This window comes from Microtus ochrogaster, unplaced genomic scaffold, assembly GCF_000317375.1.
Source record: "Microtus ochrogaster isolate Prairie Vole_2 unplaced genomic scaffold, MicOch1.0 UNK49, whole genome shotgun sequence".
In the NCBI taxonomy this organism is placed as follows: Eukaryota; Metazoa; Chordata; class Mammalia; order Rodentia; family Cricetidae; genus Microtus; species Microtus ochrogaster.
In genome coordinates this window covers 42,465-65,517 of record NW_004949147.1, presented here as the reverse complement: position 1 = coordinate 65,517, position 23,053 = coordinate 42,465, and the positions used below count along the sequence as shown (strand labels likewise).

The 23,053-nt window shown below is 54.4% G+C and overlaps 2 protein-coding genes across 3 annotated transcripts; one reads left to right on the top strand and one right to left on the bottom strand.

Moving 5' to 3' along the window:
- The first annotated feature begins 224 nt into the window (after nucleotides 1–224).
- On the top strand, nucleotides 225–9,369 carry CUNH15orf39 (chromosome unknown C15orf39 homolog). Of its 2 annotated transcripts, none has more exons than XM_005369447.3 (3): nucleotides 225–378; nucleotides 3,553–6,303; nucleotides 8,184–9,369. In XM_005369447.3, the coding sequence occupies exons 2-3, from the start codon at nucleotides 3,603–3,605 to the stop codon at nucleotides 8,549–8,551; spliced, it is 3,069 nt and encodes a 1,022-aa protein (XP_005369504.1). In that variant the 5' UTR covers nucleotides 225–378; nucleotides 3,553–3,602; the 3' UTR covers nucleotides 8,552–9,369. The 2 variants fall into 2 exon arrangements, with proteins under 2 accessions (XP_005369504.1, XP_013210055.1); XM_013354601.2 differs by having other exon boundaries at nucleotides 3,553–6,354; nucleotides 8,184–8,258.
- Nucleotides 9,370–12,774: 3,405 nt separating this feature from the next.
- On the bottom strand, nucleotides 12,775–21,018 carry LOC101982849 (taste receptor cell protein 1). The gene is made up of 11 exons (XM_005369510.1): nucleotides 20,976–21,018; nucleotides 18,820–20,204; nucleotides 17,272–17,333; nucleotides 15,967–16,118; nucleotides 15,671–15,801; nucleotides 15,254–15,318; nucleotides 14,831–14,970; nucleotides 13,543–13,667; nucleotides 13,382–13,440; nucleotides 13,149–13,294; nucleotides 12,775–12,917 (listed from the first exon to the last, which is right to left on the bottom strand). The coding sequence occupies exons 1-11, from the start codon at nucleotides 21,016–21,018 to the stop codon at nucleotides 12,775–12,777; spliced, it is 2,451 nt and encodes an 816-aa protein (XP_005369567.1).
- Nucleotides 21,019–23,053: the final 2,035 nt, after the last annotated feature.

Here is a 23,053-nt window from a genome sequence, read left to right as displayed (position 1 = left end):
CCTCGGGGCAGACGTTCGAGGAGCTAGGCGAGTGAAGGCAGTGTACAAAGCCAGAGGCCGGGTCGCGGGAAAGTTGGTTCCACTCAGGCCTTCGGCACGGGAGGGCCCAAGGGAGCGCAGGCTCCCAGAGGCACAGCCGGGTTCTGCCCCCACCCAACGGGCCGCCCCGCCCCCGCTCCGCCCCTGGCCCGCCCCGCCCGGGACCACAGACGGCGCCCGGCGGCGGCGCGAACGGCAGCGCGGAGCGTGGCTCTGTGCTAGGTGCCTGCCGTGACTTCCCGCGCAAGGCCGGACGGACAGGGACCCGCAGCCTAGGTGGCGCTGGAGGATGGGGCCGTGGTCCCGGGTGCCAGCCTCCAGAAGCTTGGTGCTCTGAAGGTAGGAGCTCTCCTGCCCGGCGGGCGCGGAAACTTGGGCCGAGTTTGCGGTCGGCGCGTGGGCGAGGGGCGGGTGGCCCTGCCCCAGGGCGCCCCTACCGGCAGTCCCCGGGACGCAGCGCAGGGGCCCGGGCCCAGGTGCTGAGGCTTCGGGCGGTCAGGCTGCGGGGCCCGGTCGTGCTGCTGCCCAGACTTTGCCAGGACTTGGATGCTCCTAGGGCCTGGTAGAGCCTCGGAGCCCCAGCAGTGCCCGGGTGTAGGGCTGGCGGGGAGTCAGGCGGATCCCTCGGGCCTCTCGCTGGGCCGGGCTCACGCGGATTGCCCGGCGCCGATTCGGGGTGGGGGTGGGGCTTGGGACTGGTGGCTGCGGGCGCAGAGGTGCGGCGGGGCCGTGGACGAGCCCTGTTGGAACAGGACCGCCTGCGGTTTCTTCGCCACCGCTTGACTCACTCTCTGGCTGCAGCCCAGGTTGGCGGGATCGCCCCGAAGGAGGTGGCTGCCCGGACTCTGTGGGTAGACGGGCCCCCCACCCTCTTGGTCTCATCGGGCGTCGATCCCGTTGGGGGCTCCGAGGGCTAACCTCCTGGCTTGCACACGTGTGCCCTAGCTACGGACGAGCATAGTTGCGCGGTGGGGGGCATGTGTGCAGATTCGGGCCGTGCACGTACGTGCACGAACGGCTTTGCGTGCGTGGTGGCAGGCTGTGTGTCAGCCTGCTGGGGTGCACGTGCGTCGCAGAGCCCCGGAGAGATAGATTCGGGGACACCCGGAAGCTTGGCGTGTCGTGGGGCGCCGGTTCCATAGCAAAGCCGGCTATGGGCCGCAGGCTCGATGGTCATAGGCGGGGCCGGTAGAAGGAAATTCAGTGGTGGCGCGTCTAGAGACCCTTCTTCTTAAACTGGGAACTGTGGGCTGTCTCATGTTCGGTGTCTGGAGAGCTAAGAGCCTCAACTGGCAAAGAGTTTTAGAAGACAGCCGGCGTCCCTTAGAGCTGAGAGAATACGGATGCCGGCCTCAACTCGGCTGGAAAAGCGCTCTTCCTGAGGCCCCAAGGATGTGACGTGGAAATAGAAAGGGACCCACGGAGTTGTTTGTCCTCCCCCCTCCCTTCCCCACCCCCGGGGGAAAGAGCAGAGTGTGGCAGGCGCTTGACCCTGCCCTGGGTTCTGGCTGTAGTTAGAACTCATGTAAGAACTAGTAGAACTTGTCATCCCCACTGAAGGATCACCTGTGGCCCTACCTTCTCCAAGCGCCCGAGGCCACCTTAGTGTCCGGAAGGCACCTTCATTTTGGCTGCTGTCTGAATGGGGTGGGGCCTCCTTTGGGGGAGCTTTCCATCCTACTGGCAGGACATAATGTTACCTCCTCGCCTTTCAGAGCCTGGGTCTAGCTCTTTGGAGCCCTCACTCCTACAAAGACTCTCGAGGGTCCCCGGTGGCTGGTTCTCAGGAAGTCTCTAGGGCAAAGGGCATGCACGGGTTGGGCTGAGCCCGGGAGAGGAGGTCTCCTGGGACTGATGGTTAGAGCAGTTCCCAAGTGGCATTGGTGGAGTTGAGACCAGAGCCAGCCCTTAATTAACCCAGAGCTCCCCGAGGATAGAGCGGGCTTGGTACCCTCCAAACCATGCAAGCCTTGCGGTGCACATTTTTAATCAATCTCAGCACCAGGGAAGCGAGGAGGGTGGACCGCGGTTCAAGGCCAATTTGGGCTGCTTAGTGAGTTCCAGGACAGCAAGAGAAAAATAATTAGGCTTAGTCAGAAAAGAAAAAAACCCAACAAAAACAAAGCAAAACTAACCATAAAACATACAGCAGTCTAGGATGGGGACTTCCCCTTAGGACACAGGTCCTTGTTGTCTAGAGGGCCTCTGTGCTGCCATCTGCTGGGGTGGGAATGGGCCTGCCATACTACCCTTTACTTCTTTAAAAAAAAAAATGTTGTCCTCTTACTGGCCTAACTCTGAACCCCAATAGCCTGGAAAGGAGAAAGCTGGTCCCTGCAAGCTGGTGACAGAAGCATGTGACACGTAACCTGTGGCCTACTCAGGAATATCGATCCCTTTTATCCTTTTCTAAGCCAGCCACTGGGAGTTGTAGGGGGTGGGAGTGCTCACTCCGGAGGAAGAGGAGATAGCCTCTGCTGGAGCTAGCTGCCCATAAGTCATGGATGCCTGTTGTGGAGAAAGTGCCTGTGACCACTGTGGACACTGATCCTCATCCTCCTTTGGATTTGCCTCTGTGTTGTGTTTGCCTTTTCTTTCAAATAGAAGCCAGGTTTATTAAGGAAAAGTGGGAAAGGCTCCAAGGGAAGAATACCCATGCATTCTTTTTCGCTCACTTAGTCTGTCGGTGACTAAGTACAGAGGAAACAGAGGAAGTAGTTGCCAGCTAGGACTCTGGGCCCTTGGGGCCTCCCGTCACATCTCCCCAGGCATGCACCCCCACTCCCGTGCATCATGTGCACCAGGCCTGGAGATGAACACGGACACGCCTCCCCAGCCCAGGACCATCCTGTTGGCACCACAGCGCCATCTGCTGGTCAGCTTTGACCCTCCTGCTGAGGACTGGAGAGGTAGCCTCTTGGAAGGGACTGCTCTATCCATCCAGGACTGGTTGTCAGCATTGGTTCTGGTTCTGGGGACCTGGTTTTGAGGTGTTGGTTTTTTGTAAGACAAGCGGGTCAATAAAGCGTTAGAAGAAACTAAATTTGTAGGCAGCGCAGAGATTCTATGTCTTGGCTGTAGGAGCGTTATGAGACCGGTGGCATCTTGGAATAGGAACCAGTAGAGAAGGGCAACCCACTTCCTGTGCCATCCTTTCATCAGTTATTTTGGGATAGGTAGGTCTACCTGGGAGGCAGAGCAGGGGGCCAAGGCAACTAACCTTCCAGCACTGCCCAGAACCCCAAGGGAGGCTTCCTGGCAGTTAAATGAACAGAAAGTGGCCCCTACAATGGTTGTGTGGACTTGTATATAAGCCACAGTCCATGTAATTGTTATACTTTAAAAACGATGACCAGAAACAAAGAGTCAGAAAACTGCGTGGCAGCTCCTCCATTCAGTCCGAGCTGAGTATTGCTAAGGGCCAGAGTCCTGGGAGGCAACAAGTCAGAGAGGGCCTCTACTTGTTTACGAGTAGCTTGTGCTCTAACTATCTTTGTCTCTCCTCTCTCCCAGGTCAACAAGTCCAGTCCAGGGGTTCAGGAGGGCTTGACACCTTCACAGTAATGGCAGAGAAGCGGCCCCTGGGGCCTCTGGGGCCTGTGATATATGGCAAGCTGCCCCGCCTGGAACCAGACCCAGGGCCTGGACATTGCCTGCCCCTTCCTGCTGGCAACCAGGACTCCTGCAATTATAAGGGTGCATACTTCTCCTGCCCCATAGGGGGTACTTCCAAGGCAGGATCTGAGCGGTTGGCATCCTGGACCCCATACCCACCCTTGTACCCCACTGGTGTGGCAGGATCCCCACTCCGGACTGACAACCTATTGACAAACTGCCTGCTCTATCGCCCTCCGCCAGAAGGCTCTGAAAAGATACAAGAGACCAGTGAGCTTCTGCCCTTTGGTGCCCAAGCTCATGCATACCCAGGCCCTCCACTGGCAGCTCCCAAGCCTGTCTACCGCAGCCCTTTGTGTTACGGACTGTCCACTTGTCTAGGGGATGGGGGAGCAAAGAGACCATTGGATGTTGACTGGACCCTGGTGGCTGGGCCCCTGTTGCCCTCTGCTGACCCACCCTGTTCACTAGCCCCAGCTCCTGGCAAGGGCCAGCCCCTGGATGGGTCATTCTTGCATGGACTGCCAACTGGGGCACCTGGCAAAGACCCCTCTCTGACTTTTTCTCCATGCCAGACAATCCTGGAGAAGTATCGAACCATCCACGGCCCAGGTTTCCTGGCTTCGAAGTACACAGCTCCCTATTCTGGGGATTCCAAGCAATCAATATCTGAGGGACCCTCCAGTCCTTGGACCCAGCTTGCCCAGCCTCTGGGACCCCCTTGCCAGGATGCAGTGCCACCCCACTATCCACTGCCCCCACCGCCACAGGCCTTGCCCTGCCCTCCTTCTTGTCGTCACCCAGAGAAGCAGGGTAACTACGGCTCTCTGCTCCCACTGCCACCTCTGGGAGCACACAAGGGGGCTGCATACCAAGCTGGTGGACTGGGAAGTCCCTACCTGAGGCAACAGGCATCTCAGGCCCCCTACTTGCCCCCTGTTGGGATAGACACTTATTCCTACTCCTCTGCACCTCTCCCAGCACCCTCACCAGGGCTCAAGCTGGAACCCCCTCTTGCTCCAAGGTGTCCACTGGACTTTGTCCCCCAAACTTTGGGTTTCCCTTATGCCAGGGATGACCTCTCTCTCTATGGGGCATCCCCAGGGCTTGGGGGAACACCACCTTCCCATTCCCAGAACAGTGTGCAACCAGTGCCACAGCCCAGTGCCTTCCAGCGAACATGCCAGCCTTTGCCAGCCAGCCAGCCGTGCTCTGAGCCTATGAGAACTGCAGAGAAGTCAGCACCGGAAGCGCAAGAGAAGACATGGCTACCCAGCTGCAGGAAAGAACAACCACAGCCCAGACCTGATGAGCGTCCTGGGGTACCTATTGTCATCCGAGACAGTCCAGGTCCCCACACTTCACCAGCACTGCACCCCTGTGCCAAGGAGCGCCAGTCTCTTCCACAGAAAGGTGCCAGGCCTCCCAGCTCTCCACCAATGCCTGTGATTGACAATGTTTTTAGTCTGGCCCCCTACCGTGACTACCTGGATGTGCAGACCCCAGAGCCCACAGCCGAGCAATACTCCACTTCAGCCACCAGTAAGAGCCAAGACAAAGATTGCAAGGGGACCCTGCCTGTCCAGGATGAGACCTCTGGGCCTCCCTGCTCTCTTCGTGAGGAGGTGGCTCTGGACTTGAGTGTGAAGAAGTCTGTGGTTGAAGCTGTTCCTGCCAGGGTCATTAGTCCTGAGGCACATAAGTCCCCTGAAGCTGTGGATGGGCCAGGTACGGAAAACACAGAGTCAGCTCTGCCGGGCCTAAAAAAGATGGTCACAGAAATATCTGAAGTGGCCACAGAAACCACACCAAGTACCAATTTCCACAGCTCTGTGGCCTTCATGTTCCGAAAATTCAAGATACTCCGTCCTGCACCCTTACCTGCAGCTGTTGTCCCATCCCCACCTACCCCAGCTCCTGCCCCTGCCCAGCCTGCACCCAACCCACCCTCTGTGCCCGTGGGACTCCAGATTCTCACTCAGCCTTTGCCAGTGGCGTGCTTCAACCTGGCCCTGCCAAGCCCACCAGCCATAGCTGTGGCCTCCCCGGCCCCAGCTTCTGCTCCTGCTCCTGCTCCATCACCTGCTATGGCCCCTGCCCCAGCCTCGGGACCTGCTCCCGCCACTGCTCAGGTCTCCACTGCAGCCCGAGCAGACTCCCTAGAACAGCACTTTACAGGGCTGCACACGTCCCTCTGTGATGCCATCTCTGGCGCCGTGGCCCACTCTCCACCAGAAAAACTGCGCGAGTGGCTTGAGACAACCGGGCCATGGGGCCAGGCTGCGTGGCAGGACTGTCAGGGTGTGCAGGGGCTACTAGACAAGCTGCTGTCGCAGCTACAGAGGTTTCTGTGTACACAGCAGTGCCCCTTCCCCCATGTGGTACGAGCGGGTGCCATCTTTGTGCCCATCCATCTGGTGAAGGAGCGTCTCTTTCCAAAGTTGCCACCTGCCTCTGTGGACCACGTGCTTCAGGAGCATCGTGTGGAGCTACGACCCACTACGCTCTCAGAGGAGCGTGCCTTGCGTGAACGCGCCTTACATGGCTGCACCTCACGCATGCTGAAGCTGCTGGCACTGCGCCAGCTGCCTGATATCTACCCTGACCTGCTGGGCCTGCAGTGGCATGACTGTGTACGCCGCCAGCTGGGTGAGCATGGGGCTGCCCTGTAGCCACTGGAGCTGTGTGAACGAGTGACAGGTGTGTGTACTGCTCGTGTGGACGGTGGGCAAGGGTCTGAATGATTCCAGAAACTTAGGCTGGAGCAAAGGGTGGGGTTCCAGGGACTTGAGGACTTTCCTTGCCTTCTTGACCATTTAGGCATCAATGAGATCTATTTACATGGAAATGTTCTTCGCCCCCTTGTGGATGGCCTCCTTCCGGATTTGCAAATTTTTCTTTTTTCTTTTTTTTTTTTTTAAAGATTTATTTATTTATCATGTATACAGTAGTCTTGGTATTCTGTCTGTATGTGTGCCTGCAGGCTGGAAGAGGGTGCCAGATATCATCACAAATGGTTGTGAGCCACCACGTGGTTGCTGGGAACCGAACTTTTGGGACTGCTCTTAACCACTAAGCCATCTCTCCAGCCCGGGACTTGCAATTTCTATGTCTTGTGTAGGCAGCTGGCACTTCGGCCAGGCCATGTTTTCCACCCCAAGTTTTCCCTTCCAGGGTCTTCCGTCTGAGCAGTAGTTCTAAATAACCTGCTGAGTTCTGTCCCTTGGCACCTGGGCCTGCTTTATACTCGTCCCAATCCACAGGCCTCAGCTTTGCACTGAGCTTACTTCCCGCCTGCAGTCTTTTCAGTCCTGGTAAAGCATCCTCATTCACCTTCCATGCCCAGGATCTGGCAGGGCTCCATGCTCCACATAAGCACATGCCTTTGAATGTGTGTTTTCTCTTGTCTCCTGGCACTTACATTCACCCCTGTTGCCCTGGATTGGAGAATTGTTGGTGGCTCCCCTTTCCTACACAATAATGCATCGTCCTGCTTCTTCAGTAGCACTCTGGTTTTGAAAGCATCCCACCATATAACCCAGAGTATCCTCAAACTTATGATGCTCCTTTCTCTCTAGTGCCGGATTACAGGCATATGCCACCATTGCTCAGCTGTGGAACGTGCTTTTATTTTCATTTTTAACTTTTCATGTCCTAGAGGACACATGTGCTGCACTGTTGTGTGTTAGGGACACTCCGGTTTCCTAGGCCATGACAAGGTGAAGGTGACCAGGCTTTCTCTGTGTCAGTAAACTGATTTCTAGATTCCAGAGTCTTTACTGCCTGATGTCGCACACTCCTGCCACCCAGCCCCTTACCCAGCCGTGTTCCTGAGCAATATATTTTACTTCCTTAAGTAGCTAGGCACTGTGCCATGGGCCTCTCTGAGGCAAAGTACTGCCATGGAACGGGGTCCTAGCTGGCCCACACTCCCTCCCTGAGCTGTGGGTTCTCATGACCCCTGGGGGCGGGTGTTGTGTAATGACCTTTTTTTTTTATGTTTGAGCGATCTAATTTTTTTTTCTTTTTTCTTTTTTTGACCTTTTCTTAGAGGTGCGGATCAGGTTTGCTTCTGTTGGGTTCCTGTGCTCTCCTGGCAGCCTAAGGAGTCTTTCTCCATCTGAACTGTTTTCCTGGCAGCCTGGTCTTTGGCTCCTGTCCTGTTTTTTTTTTTTTTTTTTGGCAGAAAGGTGATGGCTCTCGTGTGGCATAGCCTCCTTTTTGGTGAGATGTCCAGCCAGTGTTTCCTAACCTGCAAGCATCCTTTCATCTCAGTTTGGCTCCCAAGCAGCATCCTCATCAGGTGGAGCTCTGGTGGTGTCCGTGGGAAGGAGCGTGACTTTTCAGCAAGCTCCCACTGGTCTGTCAATGGCCACATATGAAGACTGGCTGCCTGTGACGGTTGTGACACCGAGGGGTTCCATCTGCTGTTCTGGGGCAAGCGAAACCTTGATTTAGGTCACTTTGAGGCTGGGAAGTGAGACCTTGAAGTTTGGATTTTACAGTCTGACTGTGTTTCTCTTTTGTAGGTGGCTCTGAAACGGAGGCCAGAATTTTATCCCCGTCAGAACCCACAGTGACCAGAGATGACCCAGAAAGCCAAGCCCTGGCTCATAAGTCACCAGCCCCCAAGGTCAAGAAGCCAGGGAAGAAGCCACTAATGCCTGGCCCTGAGAAATCCGAGGCGACTAGTGGGGAAGGATCACGCGATCCCTCACCTAGCTCTGGCACCAGCACCAGCCCACCAGGCCCCACTTTGAGGGCACGCTTCCGCAGCCTGTTGGAAAACGCCTGGCTCAATGGTGTGGCACTGCCTACTTGGGGCCACAAGGCCTCAGGACCAGACCGGCCTTCTCCTCACCCCCAGCTCCTAGGCAGCCAGAGCCATCATCTGTAGCATTGGTAGCTAGTGTTGGGACCATCAACCACCTGGGGACCACTGTGTACCTGTCCTAACATCCAACTGCCCAGGGCTAGGAGTGGATAATAGGGCTGGGCCCGCCTAACTGGGCAGAGACTTTTGAACTTGGATCTTTGGAAAGGATTCCTTCCCTTGAGAAACCTGTGGGCATTGGAGCCAACCTGACTTGGCCTTGAATCTGGCTGCTGTGTTCCTTGTTGCGTGTCATGGGCAAACATTTCACCTCTCCTGAGCCCTTGCTCCCCATTTGTAGAATAAGACAACACAGCCTACCTCACAAGGGTTGTTGTGGGATGATGTCTGACATAAACCTGTTATGATTTGGTCTGCTGCTTGCCCAGGACAGGCCTTTGACCTCACTCAGGCTGTGGGATATTGAGACTGAGGCCGGCAGAACCTTGTCAAGTCTTCATGTGTTTTGGGACCTGGTTACCTTAGAGTGGTACATATAGCTTGTACACACTTCCCCGTATCCACTGCTGGTTCAGGGACCTAGCCTGAAGACCCCGAGTCTGCTCTGGATTCATATCTGTGACCTATCTGGGCTGCATCTCACACCCCAATAAAGTTGTAACAAGCAGCTGCAGGGACCTGACAGGCTGTGTCAACTCAATGCAACTCAAATGCAAGATAGACTGGGGACTCAAGTATTTCCAAGGCTCTTGGGGCCACCTCCCTACAGTGGGCTGAGCTCAGCTGGTGACTGGCAAGCTGCGGCTCTTGCTGTATTTAAGGGTTTTGATGAGACTGGGCCCTGGGGGCCAGCTATTAAAGCATTTGGGTGGTTTTTAGAACCGGGTCCTAGCTTGTATTTGAGGTGTTGAGTTACTGTTGCATATGGTCCTCCACCCGTAGGCTGTCCCCTTTCCTCTTGCCTAGCATGTACGAAAGGCTTCTGGTCCTGCTCTGGCTAGCCACTCCAACCTGGGACAGACTATTGGTCACCACATCCATGTGCCTGTCTCCTAGGACTGAAGATGTGCCCACTAGAGTCTCGAACTGTCACCCTCCCTGTGTGTCCCATCAACTCCACCCGTGCTCAGTACCCCCACCCTGGCCATTTCCAGGCACATGGGTTTCCTCTATCTTGCCGGAATCAGTCCACCAGCGCTCACCAGGGCTGTGCAGCTAGCCTGTGCCCAGCTGCACTAGCAGACTGAGTCAGCCTGGCCTGGAACATCTGGGATTTGGAGTGGTAGCTGCCATTTTCCTTGTGCAGGCCCTAGAGAGCCAGCCTGTAGTGTGTGAATGCCTTTGCTCTCCCCAGTACCAGCACGGCAGAAGTTCTAATGACCGGACCTAACAATCTGATTAGTCTTGATGCCCCAGCTGCCTCATTCTGGGTGTATATGTGAGTGTGTTACCACACGCAGCCTTGGGCAGGGGCTCAGAGGTCCAGGGTTGAACAGCCACATCTGGTGCTGGCCATCTTGCTGGCAGAATCCTGAGGTGGGTCAGGACACCACATGGCAAGAGCACATACGTGAATGTGCATCTTTGGGGCGGTCTATAGAGCCGCCAGTGCTAGATCATGGGGCTCCGTTTGATTTTAATCGCCTCAAACACACCCCCTCTAAACACAATAGCTGGATTGAATTCCCCATCACAATGGGGATTAAATTTCCACATGTCAACCCTGGGCGGGAGGGGGGGCGCATTATGGTGAAACTGCATCTAGATCCAGCACCTGGCATTCAAAGTTGGGACTAGGAACCATACTATGACGTATGTCTCGCAGGAACCACCAGGAAAGGGGTGTCAATCATCTATGCCTGTTCCCTTGTTAGATGACTGGCCCTTCCAGATACCATATCTACCCAAGGCTAGAGAGACTTGAGTTCTGTACTTGGCGTCAGCAGCTTTATGGTCCTTCACCAAAACTTTCACAAGCTCCTGATTTTGAGCCCATCACTAATGCTCTTTAAGCCTGTTCACACATCACTAGTTGCTGTCTCTGTATATCTGCAGCCTAGACTGGCCTCAAACTATCCCGCCTCAGCCTCCAAGTGCTAGGAAGGTAGGTATGAAGTTTAATAAGATTTCCAAGCTGACTCGGGAAGCAGGGATTCAAGAGTTCCCTCATGTTACAGATGGAGAAACCTACTGACAGGATTTGCTGCACGGTCACACAAAGCCATTGGCTGTGTGAAGACTCGAGTCAGCTCTGGACTTGTGTGCTGGTGGGACCCTCCGCCTCCTGCTCTGGTCTCCAGGGCCTATCCCAGGCCTGCCTGAGTAACTCTGCCTCAGGAGATAGGGGCTAAACCCACATGCACATCACCTGACTGGGCTAATGCCAGAGGGACTCTCAGGTCCCTGAGACTCTGGCATGGGGAAACCTGGCATTAAAACCCAAGACAAGTGGCTGGGGCTCTCAGCAGCCCGTTCTGCTAACAAGCAGAGTCGGCAAGGTGAGCGGAGGAGCAGTTTTCTCCCAAGTTGTGGTTCCAGGGCAAACAAGATGGTAGGGGTGGAGATTTTGTCTTTGCTAACCTGCTATGCCTTTCCTGGTTTGCCAAGGAGGGTTGGGGTGGATCACAGCCTCTCATAGCAGCTGGGAGCATGGCCCGAGTGTCTCTTGGTTTCCCCCTGCTGGAAATGGAGGAGTGCTTCCAGCCCCACCTGTCAGCCTCTGCTGTGGTGCATACTCCAGGCATCCAGCCAGCAAGTACTGTTTTTTTTCTTTTTTTTTTCTTCCCAACTCTTGTCTTGCATGCTTTTTGGGCTTCTTTCCTGGCTGCCACCTCCAAACACTGACAGTACAGCCTTTTAGGGTCCTCATTATTCAGCAGATAGGGCGTTAAAGTCTCCTTTCTGACTGGTCAGGGTGTCTGAGCCATGCTGAGGTTGGCAGGCAGGTGGGGCTTCTTGTGTAGCCTGGACACAAATCCTTGGGCAAAGTTGTGACGACCACCATAGGGGTTCAGTGTCCGTGAGCACCATGGACACTCACCCTGGCTTTAGCCCTGCGTGCTCTGTGTATACACCGTGGCTCTTGGTCTCTCATCTTCCTAAGTGTGGTCCCCATTTCATGGGTAGTGTGTGGTGGCAGCAGGCCCTGACAGAACGTCCTATGGAACCTGAGTCCTTTTGTCTTGACTCACCTGTATGCTGCAGGGAACCTGTGGGCTTGGCCTTATGTGAAGGAAACCATTGCTCACCTGGAGAGGTGGGAGCTAAAGGGATGGGAAGCCCCAAACGGACTGGCTTTGCAACAGGAGTGAGTGTTTTCCCCAATTTTATGCAGTGTAGAGGTGGGGTGAGGCAGGAGCTTGAAGACGGTCAGTCCCAAGCTTGCCCTTCCTGCCCTGGCCTCCTGCAGCTTGACTCTTCAGAGTTGAGGTACTGTCTGGAAGCTCTAGGTGAGGTGAAGTGAGATGAAGTGACCTAGGAGAGGTATAGCTTCTTGGTGAAGTGGGGAGCAGCTCCAAGGCCACCTGGAGGTATAGAAAAAGAGACAAAAGCCAGGAGTCAAAAATAATGTCTGGAAAGAAAGTGGAGCATGGTAGCACATGTCTGTCTGTAATCCTACTGTTGGAGCTTAGGCAGGAGGCCCACTGCAAACCTGAGGCCAGCGTGGGCTGTGCAGTAAAGGCCAGTCTGGGCTATGTGGTGAGAGAACTGTCACTCAAATAGTTGCTGGTTGGTGCTGCCTTCCCCCACCTTGCTGGCCTTGAGGTCATGGTGGAGGGCAGGCAGGAATCAAGCTGGCATCATCTGGGACCTTCATCATCTGGACCAGGGGTGATCACTGACAGCATCCTTATCCCCTTGGCACATCTCCATTCTCTGCCCCAGTTCTGCCCTTATGGACAGAGCTGGCTTTTGTCACCCTAGCCCATGTCCAGAGCTCAAGTGGCTTCTGGGAGGAGTCAGCTTGACCACCCCTTGGCTTCTGCCCAAGGCAGGGTAGACCCCTGTTATGTGGACCGTACCACTCAGCAGTGTGGTAGTAACTCAGGAGGTTAGGCAGATCACGCGGAGGCCAGCCAGGGTGACCAGTGTCTGCCTGCCTGGCAGAAGCGCCTCCACGCTTGTGTGGCACAGCCACTGCCGTGGTATGGCTTCAGGCCTCCAGTCTGAACTATGGAGGCGCAGTCATGGGGTCAAACCCAAGCTCCCGATGGAAAGCATGCCACTCTAGCTGGCGTGGAAGAGAACTCAGATCCGGGTGGATAGCAGGCTGCTGACCCTTTGAGTTAAGGTCTCAAAGGCTTAGCCTGTTTCTCTGGAAGAAGCCCTTGCCTGGCCAGACTCACCAGGACGAGGAGAGAGGTGATGAGCTGGAGGTTCAGCATGAACCCACGGCTGGGGCCTCTGGAGGCTCTGGAGCTGGGTATGCCTGGAGCAGAATGAAAAGGCTGAGTGTGTTTTCCATCCTCAAAGCCCTCAGAGACATCTAGGCCTGGTGACTGTTCCAGGATACTCGGAACCAGTGTACCCTGAGGGCTCAGAGGAAGGGTAAGAGCAAACATGGCCATGCAGTCTGTGTGGTGGAGGGAAGGGCAGCATGGGCAGCAAGACCAGAGACAGCAGAGGGATGGAGGACATGAGCAGAGAGAGAGGCACTGACCAAGGACTGGGATGAACATCTCGAACTGGAGACCCTCAGCTTCCTGCAGGAAGCTCAGGGCTTGGTGCATGCAGTCTTGAATGACGGCCTGGGCTGGTGCAGCCCCGAAGAAGGCAGCTTGCACTTTGGCAGTCAGTGGCTCCTGCCTGGGAGGATCATGACAGGCTTCAGGGGGCTGGAGAGATGCGGAGAGACCCTCTCCTCCAGCCCCAGGATCCGAACTGAAGACTCACTGGAATTCTTCCACCACGACTTGACCAAAGTTGTGCAGCGGCTGGAAGACGGAGGTCAGCTGAGGTCAGAAGACAGAGGAGAGTGTCATGGAGAGTGTCACCCGGCCGCACAGCCGAGGCCAGCCGCACACCTTTCTCCATGCCTCCATCCCCTCAGTCACCCATTTTGTCAGCAGGCCACGAAGCTCCTGGGACTCAGAACTGGTCTTGTTCTCCAAGGCCTTGATGAAGGGATGATCCAGGATCAGGAGCCATGTCTCATAAAGTGCCAGCTCTGCCTTCTCGCCTAAGGTGATGGGGTGGGATGGTGATAGCAGCCCGGACTCCCGTCTTCTGAGGGTCTGGGGTAGGACCACACCCTGGCCCAAAGCCACTGCTTCTGTCCAATGGTTAGTGCACTTGGTCGGAGGGCCCATCTTTGCTGCCTGCTTTGGTTAGACTAATGAGGTCAGATGGACTTACATTTTTAAGTGGATGAGAAATGTCAGCAGTAGGAAATTGTATAGAATAAAAAGAATCAGATACACAGTTTCCATGCTTGTAGATGAAATGGTACCAGAACACAGCCAGCTCACTTGCTGTGACATACCTTGGAGGGCTGGCTGTGTTCTCCCTATATGGGAGGAGCTAGGAGCCAATGGCAACAAATATTAACTCTCTAACCCTTTGTGGTAACCTGCCAGCCCATGCTCTACCAGTCTGTCTAAGAGCCGTGGGCTGTGCTCTCAGACTTGACAGCAGGAGATCTTGCTGGCTGCCGGTTCTTTATAATCCCTGATCTCCCAGGAGGGGTTCTGTAATGACTTACAGAAATACATAGCCCAGTCCTCCTTGAAGAGGAGTGGGTAGTCCCACTGTCTGCTAAGGGGATGCTAGGTCTTTGAGGGTCAGCGCTGATGGGGCAGGCACATCACGTGTTGAAAGTCAACTCTGAGAAAGATGGGTCAGGTACCCAAACTAAGGCCCTGTCTCTGGGAGCTGCAGAGCGGAGCCCACCAGGAGGTAACAATCTGAGAGACTACAGAGGTGACCCGGACAGCCCTTAGGTGAATCTGCATTCCTAGACTGAGGGTCGGCCCCAGAACAGCTCCAGGTGGTGGCTTCAGGAGACTGAGAGACCTTGGATTTCTCCAGTGTGGATGTACAAGCCTGCTCAACTGTTCCTCTCGGGGGCCCCATGCGACAGTCTTCATGTCGTTCTGACACTGGTAGTAGAGCTGACCCACTGCTGTCGCCTCTCTTGGCACGTTAAGGATTAAGGGAGGACAGAGTTGACTGGCCATCTTGTATCTCTAGCCGAGGGTTCCCACAGAGCTCTGGGCCCACGATCTCCCTGTGGGCTGGCACACAGGCTTTGCTGGTGGGAATTCTGTTCCTTCTCAGAGGAGGCAGTGAGGCCTGGAGAGATAGGCGGACCCACAGCCATACATGGGGCCCAAGATCACTCACCATTGGCCACCATGCTGGATTTCTGGAGGGTGGAGTCTGTTATGTGATGGGCCAAGTAACTGGCCAGGCCTTGGAGGTGGGTGGGGATGGGGCTCTTGAACTTGTATTCCATGTAAATGCTCACCCACTCGTTCACATTGCTGGGGAAGGGTGGGAGAGTGCAGAGTCATGAGCTCTTTGCCAGGATATTCTAGAAGCAAGCGTGGAGCTCCTAAGTATACACCCTGTGTTCCCACCTCCAAGAGCAGAGCCAGCTTAGACAAGGTCCTTATTGGCCGCCTCCAGCCTACACCTGTATCTCCTGACTTTGGGTTAGGAGTGGAGCTACCATAGGGATGCGTGTCCAAGAGAGCAGCCAAGTAGGCTGGGTGAGTGGGGATATGGTGGCTGAAGGACTGGGCAGACTGGATGGGATAAACCTACCTGAACAGGAGGAGGGGCTGGTCCTGGGGATTAGCCTTGTAGAATCTTGACACCTCAGGGGTGACCTATAGGAAGCCCTGGAGGTCAGGTTGCTTGGGAGGTGCCTGTTCCAGGGCCCAGGATGAGTTGGGGCCAGGCACTAGATAAGGACCTGAGGGCCATCTCTAGCGTGGTCTCCTGGGCAGGGATATCTGGTGACAATCTGGCCACTAACTTCTCTCAGAGCTTTCTCCTCCTCAGCCAGCTTCCCCCCAGGGCAGGGCAGGGTTCCCTCCACGCTTGCCTTCCCATAAATGCCAAGCTGGTGCTGCGTTCACTGGGCACCACTGCACCTACCACTAACAGCCGTAGAGGCCTGTTGACAAGGGAGGCAGGGAGAGTATCCCAGTCCCAGGAGCAGGGGAGAGGACACCTCACCAGTGGGAGGATCTGCTTCTCCAACAGGATAAAAGCTTGAGATCCCGGCAGAAGCAGCTGGGGCAGGAAGGGCCTCATGAGGATGAAGCTGATGCTAACGGTCTCCCGGGAGAGGTCTGTTACATTGTATCCTACGAAGTCACATACAGCCTTCTGGGAAGTTGGAACAGCCACCTTTCCCTCCACAGCCTACTCTGGGCTTGGGCAGACTGAGTCGGATTCTCTCCAAGGAACCCGGCCAGCCTCCTCCATGGTGCCGGTGGGGAGACATGGAGCAGGCGTTGCTCTAGACTCACCATCAGAGGAGAGGCTATTGTCAGTCAGGGACAGGTGCCCAAGTAACCACCTGGAGCCCTTCACTTTGCGGTATAAAGTCCAGAGGATTTCTAGAGCTGAGGGATCCGGCTGACCAAACACGAGGGAGGCCTGCACTTCTGTAGAACCAGGCCTGTGGGAGGAAGCCGGATGGGGGCAAAGCCCGCCTGGTTGCTGCAGAAGGCAGTGTGCTGAAGGACAGAAGCCTACAGGACAGCTAGTAACTGCAGAGAGGAACCTCCCTGCAGGAGGACTGAAGCAGTCATATGACTGAGGCGGTCACATGACCCCTGCAGTGCTGGGGCTCCTTGGTAAAAGGGGATAAACTCCCCTTGGGAGAGGGCTACTTTGAGGCTTGAAGGACGCAGGAAGGTGAGCACACAGCAGATGCTCAGTTAAAGTGAATTCCCTGGGACTCCTCAACGAACTGGTTCTTGGAGAGACACTAGGAATCTGGTCTGGGGAAAGACTGGGGCAAGGTGTTACTCAAAGAGGCCAGAGCTGGCTGGGAGCTCTCAGGAGGTCTAGTGGACACAGGAAAAGCCTCAGCTGCAGTTCAAGTAGGGGGCTTTAGAGAGAGGGAAGCCTAGAGGGGAGGCAGCTCCTTCAGGCAGCTCTCAGGGAGAGACTGGAAACAGCATCAGAATCTATAATACCACTTGCCCTTCCTGTGAGCGCCCGTGCAATCCCAGAGCCAGGGAGATAAAAACAGGCTCAGGGCAGGGAAGTCATGGAAATGAACTTCAGTTTATTAAAAATGATTTTTCCCCCCAAGACAGGGTTTCTCTGTGTAGCCCTGGTTGTTCTGGAACTCACTCTAGACCAGTGTGGCCTCAAACTCACAGAGAGCTGCCTGCTTCTGCCTCCCGAGTGCTGGGATTAAAGATGTGCGCCACCACCACTCAGCCAAAGGGAAGCCGATTTTGAAGCAGCTGTAATCATGGCCTAGATACCGCCCACCCCAATTCTGGAGGCAGTTGACTTTCCTAGCAGCCCAGAGAGTTCCACCCGAGGATTTACATTTATTTGCATATCATTTACACGACCCTGTCTCCAGAATAAGTAGCTTGATGCGTTCTTTGCCTATCTTTTCACAATCCTGTTACCACTGCTCAAACCCAACAGCTGGAATTAGGAAATAGCAGGAAGACCAACTGAGGTCATGCAGCCCCGCTGGTAGCCTCTTACCTACCCATCTGGGCCAAGGTGTTCCTGGTCGCTTGGGGAGGGTTGAGCAGCCTAGGCTAGGGCTGCTAACAGCATAGACAGCTGAGAACCACACTCACCGAAACAGCAGGGCGCTGACATTCTTGAAGCTGGAAAAGGCCTCACGATAGACAAGCTGGAGCTGAGGCAGAAGCATGGGAGTCAGCCTGCCCACCCCTGCTTTGTGTCTCTCCATCCGCCCTGGCCTCTAAAGTCCTGGTCCAGCTGGGCCTCTCCTGGGCTGTTCTCCTTTGGTAACTCAAGGCTTGTGATTACTTTGTTTGAGATTCTAACTGGAATCCATCTGTCCAGGGCGCATGTGCAGGTTTTACCGTGGTACTCCATCACCCTGGCTCTGCATCCTGCCAGCTGCCAGCCCGGGCTGCCACTCCCATCCTCATTTCACCATAGAGTCCTTTGCCAGCCCCTCTGCGACTTGGGTTCCCCCCAGACAGTGTTCCTTCCGCCCCGTGCTTGGGAAGCCCTTCACTGTTTGATGTGGCTCCCTTCTCTCCACTCCAGTTAAAATCATCCCCACTGCCAGGTGTGGGAGTGCATGCCTTTAGTCCCTGCACTTAGGAAGTGGAGGCAGGTTCACTGTTAGCCTGGCCTGACAATATGTTGGGGACCTGCTCAAACAAATAAACAAATTCAAGCAACAAATGAAAACAACAACAACAACAACAAACCCAATCAACCAAATAGACATAAAAACCACAACCAGGCCAGATGTGGTAACACTGAGCCTTACAGCACTTTGGAGAGGAATGACCAAGGATCATTTGAAAGCCAGGTTTGCAAGTTCTAAAACTTTTTCTCAAAAAAAAAAAAAAAAAGAAAGAAAGAAAGAAAGAAAGAAAAGAAAAAAAGCCCAGAAAAACAAAAAAGAGGGCTATCCTAGTACTTAGAAGGCAGAGGCAGATGGATTTCTGGGAGTTCCAGGCAAGCCTGGTCTACATTGTGAGTTCCAGGCCAGCCATATTGCACAGTGAGATCTTGTCTCAAAACAACAAACAGACTAGAAAAGGAAGAGAAAGGGGATCCTTGCTGTGGTCACCCAGTGTGCTCAAGCTACATTGCCCAGCGGTTTGCCAGCCTCCTATATTGATTCCCACAGCTTGTCATGATTATAATTTGGTCGCCATTAGACCTAAGTACTGTGCATAAAGAAATGAACCATTCAACAATGGGCAGGAAATTATGCCCTGAATGGCAGGTAAGAAAAGGCGCTTCTTTCCAGGATGCCTGCCCTGCTCCTGGTTCCGGACTCGAGGCAGGAACTGTACCTCACTTTTTCAGGGCATCCTACTCCTAGATGAGGCTGTGTGCTGATAAAAGACCAGCAGCTGCACTGCAAGAACCTGCTCTATTTCTGGTCGGCGAGGCCTCCCCCACTGTGAGGTTTTCCCTCCGTAATGACTTCTAAGAAGTATTTCTGCCTAGCCTCTCCTCAGACTCCTTCTGGGAGCACAGCATGACACTCGTTAGATTTTATTATTTTGTGTCTAGCCGCTCTTAGGAGCCCAGACCTGTACAGTGTGTGTTGTGCTGTGCCTGGCATACTCAGAAGGAAAGTAGGAAAGATTGTCTTCACCCACACCCTTCTACCCAGCGAGCAGGTGCCACACCTGGTAGCAGATAAACCTCTCCAACATCTGGCGCTTCAGGGCCATCAGGTTCCAGGCAGCTGTGGTGAAGCGTTCACTGTTGATCCTGAAGGTCACAGAGTGAATCACTTGACTAGGTCCTGGAGTGGAGGAACTCAGGTCCTGCAAAGACACATCTTGGCCAGGGTGAGGCAGGGTAGGGGAGAGGGTAGCATCAGCACCTCCAGATAACTTTGTGGAGCCAGAGCTATGTGGGGCGAGGGAGAGGGTAGGCAGGTGGACTGGGCTGGTAGGAACCCATGGCCCAGGGTGGCTGGGCTGTAGGGGTGCAAAGTTTGAGGTTTTAATGAAAGAGTCTGTGGTGGAGGGTGCAGTCACAGACACAGAAGTTTGAGGAGGGTCCCTGGCTTCTGTGGTGACAGAGGAAATTGGGACTGGGATCGAAGATGGTGATGGGAAGAATGACAGAGATGCAGGCAATAGGGATGAAGATGGGGGCAATGCCGATGAGGAGGGTGGGGAGTAGGGGGAAGATGGATGTGAAGGTGACATTGCTGAGGACAACATCTGCACAGAAGCGTCACTGGATACTGGGCCTGTGGCCAAAGCTACAGCGTTTTCAGCTGACCCAGAGCCCACTGTAAAGACTTGGGAGGGCAGGCCCAGCCGGGATGCTCCTGAAGATGCAGGCAGCAGGGGCTCTGTGACGTTCAATGTGTTAGGCATCCCTGGAAAGTTAGGCAGTCCTGAGGAGCTCCTGGGAGCCACAGAAGGGGATGCCTCTTGCTTGGAGTGGCCATTCCTCCATGCAGTGGGACTGAAGGTGTTCTGGAACAGGCATGGAGCTCTAGAAAATATGGGGAAAGGGAATACTCTGACTGGAGGGCATGTTGGTTTAGGTGCAACGCTTGTCTCCAGCAATGCAGAGGCAGGGACTGTCCAAGACAACTTCGGGACCTTGCTGAACTTCTCAGATCCATGTGTGGAAGAAGGCTGTGGCAATGGCATAGCAATTGCTTCTAGAGTTCCAGAGGCCATGTTTTCTGCTACAGGGTCAGCCCCTGAGGATACTGGCTGAGAATCAGCAGTTCTGTGGGCTGCAGATGTGGTCAGGACTGAGGGGATTGGTCTGGGTATGCCTCTCCCAGAGGGCCTGGTACTTCCTAAGGGGCCAGATATTGAGGGGGCCTCCTGGCCTCCTGCTGCCTCTTTAGAAAGGGCTCCTGCCCTCTTCTCCAGGGCCTCTGAATTCTTCTCAGCTGAGATGATGCTGTCAACAGTTTCTGTTAGGATGTTCAGGATGCTGCCACTTTGCTGAGCAGATGTGCCAGGGGCTGAAGGAAGCTTCTTAAGGTCTTCATGCATAGAAAGAAGGGCCAGGGTAGAAGCCGAGGCTACCAGGAAGGCTGCAAAGCAAGACAGGCCTGGTTCTCCAGTGTCGGGTGGGCAGGACTGACCCCTAACCTCTCAGATCTCCCTGTCACATCTTGCTCACTTAGGTACCTGAGGGTAACACCTGGGCCTGGTTAGGCCCCAAACCATGAAGTTAGTCACTTATGTTATCTCCCCTCCCAGACACAGTCCTGGGTGGAGGTAAAGGCATTCCTGTGTTAGCCAACCCAGGAGTGGACCTGTGAGGACAATGGGACAAGCCTTCAGGATTTGTCTTTCTGTCTCTTAACAACCTCCATGTCAAGGACCCTCCCAAGAAGAAGTCTCCCAGGCCCAACTGGTTGCCAGGAGTTGAGAGTCTTGTCTGTTCGAACCACATCTGAGGCCCAGAGTAGCCTGATGGTGCTGAAAATACTGTCTGCTTCTCCATTGTGGGTGAGACTGTGGCCTGACCATGCTCCCTGCATTAAGGATTCTTCTTAGGGGCTGACTGGGTGATGGAGCACATTGTGGAAAATCTCTGAAGGCTCTGGGGTTTACGCCAAACCTACCTACGTGTGTCTAGCGCTCCAAGCAGGTGACCCTGAGAGCTCTCAAGGAAGCTGAGGTCCCCAATCTTTCCCTGGCATCCCTCAGTCAAGGCCAGACAAACGTGAAGACAATGAACGGAAGCCCTGAGGTGGGACTCAGGGAGTTCACCCAGGAGAAGGATTCTGCCCTTCCCTACTAAGTTAGTAGGTGATGGGGAGAGGGTACCCAGCTCCCCTTGCCATTCCCTCACTTACTGGCCAAGAGAGTTCCTGCTGCAGGAAACCACCGCTTGTCCATGCTGCAGGCTCCTGCCAGGACTTCTAAGGAGGCGGCGTCAGGCGACAGACACAGTGATGCTCTCTGCAAGGACAGAACCCCTCAGGGTAGAGCTCTCGTCTAAAATGTGAGATGTTCTGAGTTCTACCCCATCACCCAGCTGTCCCCCCATGAGTTAATGTCCCTGTGGGCGTGGAGGAAGCCACGAGTGAGTGAAGTCCTGAGTGGATACGTGCCGTTGACATGGGCATGGCCATGTGAAGGCATTCCCATGGCAATGTCTCAGCCCCATGGGAAATGGCGAAGCCTTCCCTAGGCGAGGCTCTCCTACAGATTGCTTCTCCTGGGGTTTGCTAAACCTGCCTCCTTGTTCAGTAGTGTATAATAATCCTGATTTCTTGTTTATCAGCCAGTCCCCGCGGCCTGTCCCCTACCCTTCCTGATTCAGCTATAAGCAATGAGCCTACCTCCCTGTTCAACCGTATATAATAAACATGCTGAGGTACTTTGGCTTCTCTATTAGAGAGCCCAATGCTCCCAACCCCAGCTTCCCTGTGCAGGTGACTGTGTCTGTCGTTTCTTTATTCTCTCACCACCCCAGTCAAGTCAGTTCCTGGAACTGTGATGGATGAGGAGTGTCCTTTCTTGTCTAGGTGGGGAGGGAGAGCCAGTGGTGTTTTGGTGGTGGGGGTTGTGATGTCAGAGGTAGTCAGAGATGGGCGTGAGGGTAGCAAGGTGCTAACTGTGGTGTGGGAGCTGTGTGTGTGTGTGTGTGTGTGTGTGTGTGTGTGTGTGTGTGAGAGAGAGAGAGAGAGAGAGAGAGAGAGAGAGAGAGAGAGAGAGAGAGAGCTTCCACCCAAAGCCCCTGCCCCAGCTTCCATTCCATTAGACAGGTAGGGGCTGGATCATGGCAGATCCAGATAGACAGCCCCATTCATATGCCAGTGGTCCTTCCTAGAGCTCTGGTCAGAGCCTTGCACTAGGGATGTGGAGGTGGTGGGGCTTTGGGTAGAAGGGTCCTTCCTAGACCCCTTTCTAGCTTCAGTTAGTTTTTTGATGTTTTTTTTTTTCTCAACTTGTTAGAAGCTAGAGCCATATAAGAAGGAGTCTCAACTGAGAAAAAGCCTCCATAATATTAATCTTTAGGCAAATCTCTGGGGGCATTTTATTGATTAATGATTGATGTGGGTGGTGCCAGGCCTGGGCAGGTAGTCCTGGGGTTTATTAGAAAGCAGGCTTGTCAAGCTGTGGAGAACAAACCAGTGCCCAGCCTTTCTCCACGGCCTCCACTTCAGTTCCTGCCTCTCTGTTCCTGCCCTGAGTTCAGCTTTCACTTTGCCTGAAGGACTGCAATGCATAAGCCAAATAAACCCTCCCCCCCAAAGCTGCTTTTGGTCACAGTCTTTATCACAGGGAAAAAAAGCCAAGACATGCCCACGCACACTGCTGGAGACTGGCCTAAGCAGCCTTGAACTCCTTAGCACCCCTGGCTCAGGGATAAACAGGGAGCAGGCTCAGATCTTAGCCCCCTCACTCTTGGGGACCACTAGAGGCTCGGCAGCCTTGGCCCCTCAGGTTTTCTGGCCTCTGTAGGATTAACCCTGCCCCAGGGGTCAGTACTGTTCTTGGTCAGCAGAGCCTGGATGGGGAGAAAGTAACCAGAACCTGAAGGAGGGGATCCTCCATTAGCAACTGGGCTGGGGAGTCCCAGCCAGGATTCTACCAACCCCCAGCTCCCTCTAGTTGGGCACACCCTCCCTACCTGAAGGTGTCGTCTGTCTATTTATTTATTTTGCTCAACCGGCTGTTGAAGTAGGACTGTGCCACGTTGCACAAAGGTGCTGCCTGTTATATTCCCAGCCACTTGTGCAACCACTTTGGAAATCAGTGTGGCAGTTTCTCAGGAAATTCGGGATCAACCTACCCCCTGGACCCAGCAATACCACTCTTGGGAATATACACAAGAGATGCCCTATCATATGACAAAAGCATTTGTTCAACTATGTTCATAGCAGTATTATTTGTAATAGCCAGAACCTGGAAACAACCTAGATGT